The sequence below is a fragment of the Centroberyx gerrardi genome, chromosome 22 (genome assembly GCF_048128805.1).
Source record: "Centroberyx gerrardi isolate f3 chromosome 22, fCenGer3.hap1.cur.20231027, whole genome shotgun sequence".
NCBI lineage: Eukaryota > Metazoa > Chordata > Actinopteri > Beryciformes > Berycidae > Centroberyx > Centroberyx gerrardi.
In genome coordinates this window covers 6,811,012-6,822,987 of record NC_136018.1, presented here as the reverse complement: position 1 = coordinate 6,822,987, position 11,976 = coordinate 6,811,012, and the positions used below count along the sequence as shown (strand labels likewise).

Here is an 11,976-nt window from a genome sequence, read left to right as displayed (position 1 = left end):
TTGTAACAACTTAGCGTTAGCACAAATCACTCACTAGCTTCAGTCAATTGAACATGAACAGTACACACACTAGCAGTAAACACAAGGAGACAAGATATTGGCATTAACATAGTTACAAAAAAATACTGTGAAACAAGCAGAGGTCTGAGTATATTACTTATATAAATTCATCAACAGACTCTAAAAAAACCCTGCAATTTTCACAACTTCCCTATTATAAACATATTTTACAGTGTACAGAGTACAAATATTTACAATCCTTCCAAAAATATGTGCTTGTCCACTCTCAGGTGTGTATTTGTGTATTACAGTTATATTACAGTTTTCATATGGAGTTTTTATAACGTGAAAGCAGGGGTTTCCTTTGCAGGTGACGTAACCACTGATCTGGATTACGCATACGGGTATCATTGGTTAACACCGACGCACAAGGCCTACAGTTTGAAAGCTCTCGGGGCCCAGGCGAGCTGTAATGTTAGCTACTTTGCGAACAAAGTTCTAATATTTTGATATAAATTAAAGGAATTGTTTGGCCATTTTACCCTAAAAGGCACCTTCTGCTTTTCTTGACAATGCGGTTGCCAAAAGGAGCACCAACTCGCCAGGATACGTGGGAGCAGATGTGTTTTTGAATGGCATTGTTTTATTGCATCTGCCGGAGTTGACTTGAACTCCACGCAAGGAGAAAGAAGGCTAGCTGGCTAAATTGCTAGCCGCTAGCTAGCGGTGGCTATCCAGTCAACTCGCGTGCTAGTCACTTCCTTGTTGCACATTGGAGTGTGATGGAAGGCGTGAAGAAGTTTGTGGGAAGGAGAAATAGTTTTTTCCTCCTACTTTAACTTTATTTGGCGAATGGATTTAAATGTTTACGTGAACTGCAACATTTCGAAAGAACTGGTTTTTAAAATTGGAGGGTCTTTAGGCCTATGCTTTGAGCATGAAATGGAATGCGACTGTCTAGCAGGGCACAGTTAGCTAGTGGCGGCTAGCTGGCTAAATTGACTAGCATTAGCTAGCAAATCTGGGAGATGTTCAGCCCGGGAATACAATGGTTGATTATCGGCTGGCTCCGTAACTAAACACTTTATTGTGGATTTTATCGGACCGTGGACCTTGGTGGTGCTGAGTGTGATGGATTATCATCTGGAATAATACACTTCAGATGGTTAGTGACAAGCCTCCAGTGAGTTAGCTTTGGAATGCTAACGTTAGGCTCGTGATTTAGCTAGCTGGCTGGCTGTGTAATTGTGCAATTGCTGTAACGTTAGCTAACTAGCTTGCTACCCACTACCCAGCTAGCCAAATGTTTTGTACTACAGTGCAACGAGGGGTATAGCTTAAGCAAAATATATAACATAAATATTATTCCCAAACGTGGCTATATTTGATATTTCATAGATAAATGCCTAATTCAGAGGTGCTTCGCGAGGGTCGGGGAAGGAGTCCCTCTGCACAGAGAAATGCTAATAGACAGGACAGGCGCAGTAAACCTGGAAGCGGTGCTGTTCAGCGAGAGAGACACCGTGAGAAGAGGCGGTCATCGGCGTCTAGCAGAAAGAAACGCAGACAGGCCAGGGAAAGAGACTCGTGGCATACCGGTACGCCAGACGAGCCTGATGGTGAACGAAAAGGCACTTTCGAAAGAGAGGGGGAACTTAGGACTTTGGTAGAGTATGATGACGTGAGCTCCCAGTCAGAGCGCTTTTCTGGGAGCCCCTCTCCTAAACTTGACCCACATGCTGATAGGCTCTCGGTGGACCGACTCAGCGATGTTGACTTAGGCGACTACAACGGACCAGCATCCCCAGACAGAGGTCACCCGAGAGATAGGGATGTAGTGCACCCCACGAAGGATGAGCAAACCAGGGGACCATCAGAGAGGAGCAGGCAGGAGAAGGAACCAAGAAAAAAGGACCGTCAGAGTCGCGAGAGAGACTCGTCGAAAGCTCGGAGTGGAGGTAGCATAAGTGGCTCTAAAAACAACCGGGACACTACAAGGAGCAATGACAGAAATGGCAAAAAGACATCTGCAACTCAGCCCCCAGTGTCTGTGGATAAAAGGGATACAAAAAGCCACAGAAGTAAAACGAGATCTGAGAGATCTGACAAAGAGCCCCCGTCTGCATACAGAGATGCTCCACAATCTTACAGAGACGACCGTGAAGACCTCAGGGCATACAGGAGGAGTCCTGGTTTCAAAGCAGAAAGTCCCTATGGGACATCATATTCATACAACTATCAGTCTCCTGGTGGTTATAACCAGCTGCTACCTAGAAGAAGCCCGACTTATGGGAGCAAAAGACTGTCTCCTAGTTCAACGTATTACGGCCGGGATGCAGAGCTTTATGGGGCCTACAACATTTCAAAGTCACCCAGTTCATACTCAAGCAACAAAAGAAAGCGGTCCCCTGTGAGCCCAGCGAACTGGCGCAGGTCTCCGAGTTATGGCCGACATAGTCCGTATGAACAAGGGGAGTTTGGTTCAAGTCCTTATGGGAACCGCAGGAGATCAAGAAGTCCTTACAGAAAGTCACTGAGCCCAAGTCCAGATGTCAGGTGAGCTCTTAACATAAAGCAGGACTTGTGTGTTTCATCTGTTGGCTCTATTCTAATTGCTGTATTCACATAATTTGCTATAATAAGTAAGGCTTCAAAGATGACAGCTGATGGTTACTTAGGCTTACTTAAGATTTGTGTGCCTCGTTATATTATAATCAAATTCAAGACAAATTTGTGATTTTTGAAAATGTTGCCTGGTTTAGCATGGATTTTCTACGCCACTGGCCGATTGTGCGACCAAAACAAGGATAAAGTCAAATAGCATTTGTATGAATGAGGCCCTATGTTTGCTCGCGATATTGCTGGCACGCCTTTCCAAAAGCCTCAGACCAGATGGTCTGTTTAGCTTAAAAAATCTTTGCATGTGATGTGTTACTCAATTCGATAGGAAGGGTGTAATGTTTGCCTTGCTTGATATGCTTATGTTTTGCCTTCATGTTCTCAGTTCAGGGCACCAGAGACTTCACTGCCTCTATTTAGTATTCACTCAGCCAATACAGACATTAGATCTCTAGTAATTACATTTTTAACACAGGCAAGTAAACTAAACTGAGACTGAATGCTGTGACTTGTGATATGATATAGAAACAAAATCTAAAAAGGTATGGTTGTCTTTCCTCTCCAGGCGATCCGCCAGGTCACGTAGCAGAAGTCCATACTCATCCACAAGGCATTCACGTTCTCGCAGCCGCCACCGCCACTCTCGCTCCCGCAGTCGCCCCTCTAGCCTTTCGCCTAGCACCATCACCTTCAAAACCAGTCTTGCCGCTGAGCTCAGTAAGCAGAAGAAGGCTAAAGCTGCAGAAGCGGCTGCCAAGGCCAAGAGCTCCAGCAACACCTCTACTCCCACCAAGGGCTCCTCATCTGCTCACCAGCCCAGTCCCAAGTCTAATCACACATCCAGGAAGGGCCGCCCTCCCTCTCCGCCGCAACCCGAGAAAGGTCCCAGAACCCCCACACCCAGCCAGCCTCAGTCCCCCTCTGACCGGCCCTCCAAGAGGACCGCTGAGCACCAGCCTAGCAGGGACAGAGAAAGAGACGGAAAGGGGAAGGATGACTCTGTACATCGAGACAAGAGGAAAGCACCAGCTTCTGGACAGGGCAAAGACAAGGAGCGAGTACCTGGCCCTGTCATCTCTACACTATCATCTCTACCATTGCCCCAAACAGTTCTTGAGCACATAGATAAAGGAGAAAGGTATGGGTGAACTGTCATTTGAATTTGCATTTTCCTTTATAGTTGATCGTCAGAGCTTAGTCTCACTCTCTTTTGCATTTTTTTCCTGCTATCAGCCTGAAGGACGGCTCGCTCTCAGGGAAGAAAAAGCCAGAGCGAAAAGCCCGTCAACTTCTGACCGACTTGCCCCTCCCCCCTGAGCTTCCTGGTTGCACAACGTCTTCCCCGCACAGCCCACCGGAGGAGAAAAGGGCCCAAACACTTCGCCGCAGGCCTAAGTATGGCTGTGGTGTATTTTGTACCATATCATATTTTTTATACCGATGTTACTCTCTGCCACTGTTTGTTGTTTAGTTACTGTGCTTCCTTTTGATCTGGTGTTTTGTTTTTATTCATAATCCCCAGAATTTGCGGCCCGCGGTTTGGTGAGATTAAGGAGACTGAGATAGACTGGGGCAAACGCTGTGTGGACAAGTTTGAGATCATTGGAATCACAGGGGAGGGCACCTACGGTCAGGTGTACAAGGCTAAAGACAAAGACACCGGTGAGTGTGTTAAAGGATAAGTCCAGCTATTTTTAACCTTGGTCTTATTTTCCTAGTTTATACCATCATGATTGTGTTCAAACTTTCAGCACTTACTTCACTGTAGAGTTTTACCTTCCTCAAATTTGCAGGTAGTGCTACTGGCCAATACTGGTGTGTATTGGCCATCATGGTCAAAGCAATCTCCAACAATTGAACCCAAAAAGCCATTAAAGCATGTGCATTCAAAATAGTAACACTCATACTGCAATGAGATGGGCCTACATCTGATTTTCTGATTTATACATTGCCTGAAACTTGCATATATTGGGGTATTAGATGCTGGCAAGTAGACTGTTCAAGTAGTCTGATGCCGCATTCATGTCATATCTGATTTTCTGTGAATACTAACTGGTATCTGGAACTGATATCTCCCACCTGGCGTCACAAATTGCTACTGATATTGGTTGTCCAAAGTAATAAAAATAAAAAATATCAGTTATATTCACACTAATAAAATCTACCATACTTAAGAAAAGCAAGTATTTGCCGCAGTTTGTTTATGGTTGACTTAAAATTTATAGATACAAATGACTTTGGATGTTTGTGTTCCAACGAGTAAAACACATGAACGCTTTCAAGCTGAAGCAACAGAATCACATTTTCTGCTTCTTTTTCCGATACGATGTGAACGCGGCAGAAGACAGGCAGCCAGCAAAGTGAACAAGGAAGTATCAAATGGACTATAACTCAATCACAGCTATTTAATGACATGTGGAACTGCAGTGTGTGTCTTGTGTTGAAAGGACGTGTGTTGTTCACTTTTTGGGTTTGACTGTTGGAGTTTGCTTTGGCCCTCCGGGTGTGTGTATTGTAAAGCACCACTACCTGCGAACTTGTGGTATGTAAAGCTACAGTGAAGCAAGTGATGACATTTTTAACACAATCAATTGTCATGATGGCAAAAACTAGGAATTGGCATGAGAATCTGTTAAGGATCAGATCATCCCATGATCTAGTCTTGACATTCAGTTCCTTCTTCTATCCCGCAGCTGAAATGGTGGCTTTGAAGAAGGTTCGACTGGACAATGAAAAGGAGGGATTCCCAATCACAGCCATCAGAGAGATCAAGATTTTGCGACAACTCAACCACAAGAGTATCATAAACATGAAGGAGATTGTCACAGACAAGGAGGATGCTCTGGATTTCAAGAATGACAAAGGTATGTTTTTGCCCTATGAGTAAGATTCTCAGTGGCTCTTATGCCTGTGTGATCGCGCCATACAATACTGTAAAAATATCCACATTTTGTATAACAATACATCTTTTTCTGATAACTACATCTTTATTCCTTCCATCCCAGGTGCTTTCTATCTTGTATTTGAATACATGGACCACGACCTGATGGGTTTGCTAGAGTCTGGCCTGGTCCACTTCAACGAGAGCCACATCAAGTCTTTCATGCGACAGTTGCTGGAGGGCCTCGATTACTGCCACAAGAAGAACTTTCTGCACAGAGACATCAAGTGCTCCAACATCCTGCTCAACAACAAGTGAGTCCTCGGGATAGACACCCTCCACCAAAATAAACACAATGCTGCAATGCGTTTTTATTATATAGTCACAGAAATGTTTCCCCACCAGATTTTATTGGCTGAATGTTGTTTTTTCTTGCTCAACAGGGGTCAGATAAAGCTTGCAGACTTTGGCCTGGCTCGGCTATATAACTCTGAAGAGAGGTGAGCCTCCTGTAGGCTATGGGCCTTATAGATTTGACTACTGTACTTTTACTTGAATTTGTAATGTACCACAACTGTAAGCTCTTTTGCCTTATCAAAGATCCATGTCCACGATTATTTGCATTCTTCTGTATGATTGTTGGTACTGATGAACAGATTTTCCCGTGTTCTCCTTTCCAGTCGACCATACACCAATAAGGTGATCACACTATGGTACCGTCCCCCAGAGTTGCTCCTGGGAGAAGAAAGGTACACACCTGCTATTGACGTGTGGAGCTGCGGGTAAGAGCAAGACTGAAATTGACACAGTATCACTGTGTTACTTTATTATCTGCCTCTTCAGTGCCATTTTTTGAGAGTGTAATCATAAATTCCTTGAATGTTTTATCCATCCTAGATGCATTCTTGGAGAGCTGTTCACAAAGAAACCCATCTTTCAAGCAAACCAGGAGCTTGCCCAGTTAGAGCTCATCAGGTAAGTTTAGGCCTTGTAAAGCAGGAAAAATGGACCTGTGGAACTGTTTTTTAGATGGTGGTCTTGTATGTTTCAAAACCAGCCCAGGAGCGCTTTATTTGGAGTGAGGATGTAATCCGATCTACCACCCTATCCATGAAGCACTGTGCATTATGGGTTAAACACACAAGTTGGTCCTCTGTTTGCACGCCTGCGGCAGACTGGGAGGGCAAAGTCTGCACACCTTTTAAAAACCGTCATAGCCAGTGGATATTCCAGATCCCCCGCAAAATGTCAGTGGCGAGAGTGTCGTGTGTGTGTGTGTGAGCGATGGCCACATGGCAGACACAAACAAGCACAGCAGGCAAATATTAATGTGTGCCATGACAGTAGAATGAGCCAATAACAGAATACTTTCCGTACAGCACAATTTTGACACTATTGGCGCTGGAACAGGTTTTCCGCTCCATTCCAAACATAGGAAAATATAAAATGTTCACAGTTGTATAATTAGCAAGAGTGCCAGCAGAATCCCCTATTTTCACAAACCGAATGGTAAAAGCGAGAAATTAAGTGAAAGGGTATCATTTATTTACTTAGAATCTCATTCTGAAACAACCGTAACCTCAAAGTTTATAAACTATTGTTGGGAAAGCATTGTCATATTTTATGTATTATTGTATTCTGCTTAAACAAATGAATTTCTCTCTCCTTTAGCCGAATCTGTGGTAGCCCCTGTCCTGCTGTCTGGCCAGATGTAATAAAACTTCCCTTCTTCAACACCATGAAACCAAAGAAACAGTACCGGAGGCGATTACGGGAGGAGTTTGCTTTGTAAGTTTATGTACAAGCTGTTTGATAACAACAGAGCTCATTCGGTGTATTAAGGACCGGGCCTTCCAGCAGTTCATTGTTCTAAGATTTTGTGCTTCTGTCATTGGTCAGTATCCCTCCATCAGCCTTGGACCTGTTTGACCACATGCTAAACCTGGACCCCAGCAAACGCTGTACGGCTGAACAAGCGTTGGGCAGCGAGTTCCTCAAGGATGTGGACCCAGACAAGATGCCACCACCAGAGTATGTTACGGTTCATGTTGTGTCACCATGCTGAGCCTGGAGCCTTTGGTGAACTTATCAAAGCTACCAAATTCCAACATTTTCTCACTTTCTCCCAACTTTTTTCACCTCTGTTCTCTCTAGTCTTCCACTGTGGCAGGACTGTCATGAGTTGTGGAGTAAGAAACGCCGGCGACAGAAGCAGATGCCGGAGGAGCTGGCAGCCCCTAAGGCTCCCCGTAAAGAGCTGGGCCTTGATGACAGCCGCAGCAACACTCCTCAGGGCTTCCCTGCTCCTGGAGGCATCAAAGCCCAGACTGCGGCTGCTTCTGCGCTGCTGGGTGAGGGTATATCTAGTCATTCTGTCTGCCACATATCTACGTTGGTCAGGTTTAGATTCAACACATTGTGGAAGAGCAAAACTTCTGCACACTTAGGTCCATGCGAGTTTCTTTATCAAACCAAGCTTTCGGTCAAGTAGACCTTCTTCAGGGCATACAATACACTCAATGAACTGGGCAAGGATATATGTAATCAATTGTATGCAGAATACCCGTGCTGCACAATTCTTGTGGCAACCAACATGTCACAGATGGAAGTGTAGTTCTTTGTTCTCAATTTAGTCCAAATATACAGATACAAAAACTCAGATACACATATCAAGTATATTAGCAGGACAAAATACATATAATTTTATAAGGTGCACAGAAGTGTTTGGGGCTATATCAAAGGGCACAGTGTGAAAAGATCCAACACATTAAAATGTTATTTCCCAGACTAGACACACTGACTGACTCATAACATGACTCTGCATTACAATATAATTTTTCTCTCTCTTCTTGCAGACGCAAAGGGTCCCAACTCTCAGCTGACCCAGGAGCAGCTGGCTGTCCTCCTGAACTTCCTTCCTGCAGTCAACACCGCCCAGTTTGTCCAGGCTATGAGCTCCAAGGTCAACCAGGAGACACTACAGCAGCTCTCCAAAGTCCTCGCTCCCACTGACCCAGAAAGAGTTGCTGAGCCTCCTCAGCCCGCACCCACCAAGCCTCCCCAGCCCGCTGCTCCAGCAGGAGTGCCCCGCACACCCCCCATGCCCAAGCCTCCTTCACCACCTCTGTCTGCAGTCTCTGCACCATCAGGTATTCCAGAAGGAGAGGCTGCAGCTGCCACCCAGACAGCCATGACTATGCTGCTGGCTCAGCTGCTCCAGGCTCAGCAGGCTCAGAGGCAGGAACCCAGTGATGGTGGAGAGGGAGCAGAGAGTACCAATCCTGCAGCAGCAGCAGCCCCAGGGGCGCCTCTTCCGCCTCCAGAGGTCAAACAGCCCCCGGAGCCCAGCCCAGTCTCCCCAGGTAACCCTTCTTTAGAAGATACAAACCCACCAACAGAGTATTTTCTCTCTTTTACTTTTGAATTGACAGTCTCAAATGTTGAGTATTGCTCTGAAACAGAAATTCAAACTCTCAACTTTGAATCAGAACTGGATTCCGCCCTTTTATATCAACCAGTAACCATTATCATATTCTCTGTCTTTCAGTGTCTGAGGTAGGTGGAGTGTCCATCCTCCCTCCAGACCAGAGACCTCCTGAGCCTCCAGAGCCACCTCCACATGCCGACCTGGACTACCGACAGCCACCACCTGAGCCCAAGACGGGCCACGCACCCCCCATTGCATCTACAAGCGGAGGCGATGGAGGGAGACCCCCAGAGCCAGATTACCCACCTCTCCCCACTGCAGAAGGGCCGGGATACGGGGGAGATTACAGCCATCCACCTCCTCCACCCTTCACTGCTGCAGGGTTTGGGGACAGCTACATGGGTCACATGTTAGGGGGAGGCCTCCCACCTCACACCCTGAGAGAGGTGTTCAGCGGTCCTGCCCAGGCCGCTGGCTCCTCCTCGGCTGCAGGAGCGCTGCCCCCCGCCCACCAGGACCCCTACCCTCCAGGCGCCGGAGCCGCTGGACCCAGCAGCATGGTGTTCACCGGGGACAAGGACCACCGATTTGAGTACAATCACAGCCCCTTACCTGTGGAGGGACAGCCCAATCCCAACGCTATCCACCTGTACAACCACACTATGGGTAGAAAGGACGGTGTACCCCCTCCCCCACCCATCCCGGCACCGGGCCAGTCCTGGGGTTCCCCTTCCCAGGCGGGGGCTCCACCACTTCCCCTCGGCTTCGTCCCGCATGTGAACTCGACAGCAACGATCAGAGGGCGAGGCCTGCCCTTCTGATAGACTGTGGAAATAGGAATTGGCAGTTTGTGACAATGGACATAGACTGGAGGACTCAAAATGTTGAGCCCGAAGCCTCTCAGGCCAGACCAGGGGGATCTGGAGATGCACACTCAATTTGTAATAACTTAAATCTGTGTAAGGCATTGTATTCCTCCTCTATCTGGAATGTGGAGTACGTTGTAGAAGGACAGCAAAATAACAACGGAGGAGCTTTTCTTGCTCATACCATTTTCATATTTTTTTGTAATCTATTCTGCTGTCTTTTAAATTAAACTTTTACCTTTTTTGAGTGTACATTTATCAGGCCAGGTAAATTTTAAATCTCTACCTTAGCCTTTCTGTAATTGCTCCAGGGCAGACTAGTATTAATGTTTTGCACTACTGACTCAAGTAGGCGGAAACTATTTTAGCTATGAAAGGAAATGAATGATGTGCTTTATATGCACAATTAGGAATATGACCAGTAATGTAGTTTACTCTTTTTTGGCCAAGAATATGTTGAAATAATGATGGCTCCGTTGATTGGGTTGATGGCTTAGGGTAACAGGACGGGGAGGTATCTGACGAAAAGGACTGTTGGTCCCAGAGAGACTGGTAGCACTTGGATGACTGCAGTAAAACTGAAGCTACTGAATGACTAGATGGAGAAAGGCTGTTTTCACTTTAAATTCCACACGCCTTTTTGCCAATAGCCATTGTAAAATCATAAGCAAAACAAACACGTAACCCAAGTTCAAAAAGGAGACGAACAACAATGTCTTTTTTTGTACTAAAATGATTTTGTCCCCCCCTCCACCCCTTTGGCAAATGTTTATTAAAGAAATGCCAACAACATATTGTAGAAGTGTCTTTCTTTCATTACTGCTAGGCCTGTTGCTGAAATTGCTCTCCCTGTTACATGTAGGGCTGGTTTCGCGGACAGGGATCAAGCCTAGTCCTAGACCAAGAATGTTTTTCAATGCATATCTCCATTGAATTTGTCTTTAGTCTAGGATTAATCCCTGTCTGCAAAACCAGCCCATGGTGTACATGATGAATGATCAGTTATTAATGTGGTCATCTCATGGGTCACACCACTGGGTGGCAGTATCATGTCACATACCACCATGCTATCACATACCTGCAGTGTGTGCTCATTGCAACACATGAATGTGGTTTTTGCAGAGTCAGACGATGCAATTTTGCTCAAATGCAGACTGACATTCGGTGTTGAGACAGACTGAAGGCAAATGTAACGGGCCGTCCATCTCACTCAAAACCAAATCTTTGCTCCTTCAATCAGCATACAGACAGTCAGTATGTTGATGACAAGCTTCTGAGTGAGTCAGTATTATGCAAATACACACATTTTGGCAATACCTGTAGCATGAAAACCTTTACCCTTTTTTTTTTTAAAACGCACTTATTTAACTAGGCCAGCACTGCTGAGATCCAATTTCTCTTTCAAGGGAGACATGGCCAAGGAGATAGCAGCACACATCGAGTTTCAGACAAGATAACATCATCTCCGCTACAGATGTAGAGCAGCGCGACTGTCAGGAAGAAAGCAAAACATTCCAATGGACGACAACTTCCAACAGACTTCCATAGCTTTAACTCACGCTTTGAACTCTGCAAGAGAAATAGTTTCAAGTCTCTGAAGGCTATTACATGCAGGCGATGAAAGGATCCCCCACCTCCCCCCCCCCATCTCTGTTTGCACTTTTAGGGACAATCAGCAGGACAGAATCTTAGTTTGTACTCTCTACTAACTATATTTTCTACATTTCTATAGTATATAAACACCTAAGCAAGAGGAAAGCTGTCCTAAAATAGCTTTATTAATGAAGGTATATCACATTGTTCATGATCTTCCTTTTTGCTGGGAGATTATGCTCTACACACCACAGGGTTTATTGCTTTCAATAAATGCAATAAACGTTACTGGTTTATTAATTGGATGTCTTTCTTTACACCTAGTATTCAATTCCATTTTTTCTCCATTATAATGAGTGTTATCTTGCTACAGAGCTCAACTCGTTTTTAAAATAATGAATTAAGGATACATTTAAAAACAGGTTGGTTTATCAGAGAAATGTTAATCCAACTGGAACAATTCATAATGTGTAATCCTACATACACCAGAGTAAGAAATCAATCATGGATTATTATCAAAGTAATGAATTTCAGGTGGAAATGCTACTCATTACTATTATTATTTTTATGCTCTATTGAATCTCTAAAGG

The 11,976-nt window shown here is 45.1% G+C and overlaps 1 protein-coding gene across 1 annotated transcript; it reads left to right on the top strand.

Annotated features, from left to right (window-relative positions):
* Window positions 1-494: 494 nt before the first annotated feature.
* Window positions 495-10,577, top strand: cdk13 (cyclin dependent kinase 13). The gene is made up of 14 exons (XM_071895484.2): window positions 495-2,556; window positions 3,185-3,757; window positions 3,853-4,014; window positions 4,142-4,281; window positions 5,313-5,483; window positions 5,625-5,814; window positions 5,944-6,000; window positions 6,181-6,282; window positions 6,398-6,475; window positions 7,172-7,288; window positions 7,400-7,531; window positions 7,655-7,851; window positions 8,356-8,862; window positions 9,048-10,577. Exons 1-14 carry the CDS (start codon window positions 1,403-1,405, stop codon window positions 9,746-9,748), a joined length of 4,281 nt encoding a protein of 1,426 aa, XP_071751585.2. The 5' UTR covers window positions 495-1,402; the 3' UTR covers window positions 9,749-10,577.
* The last annotated feature ends 1,399 nt before the right edge of the window (window positions 10,578-11,976 follow it).

What these genes read in the sequence shown, in the direction of transcription:
- cdk13 (XM_071895484.2), top strand. Translation starts at nt 1,403, where the DNA reads ATGCCTAATTCAGAGGTGCTTCGCGAGGGTCGGGGAAGGAGTCCCTCT. An exon ending in AGCCCAAGTCCAGATGTCAG is followed by an intron (nt 2,557 to 3,184) that starts GTGAGCTCTTAA and finishes TTTCCTCTCCAG; the next exon opens with GCGATCCGCCAGGTCACGTA. An exon ending in TTACGGGAGGAGTTTGCTTT is followed by an intron (nt 7,289 to 7,399) that starts GTAAGTTTATGT and finishes GTCATTGGTCAG; the next exon opens with TATCCCTCCATCAGCCTTGG.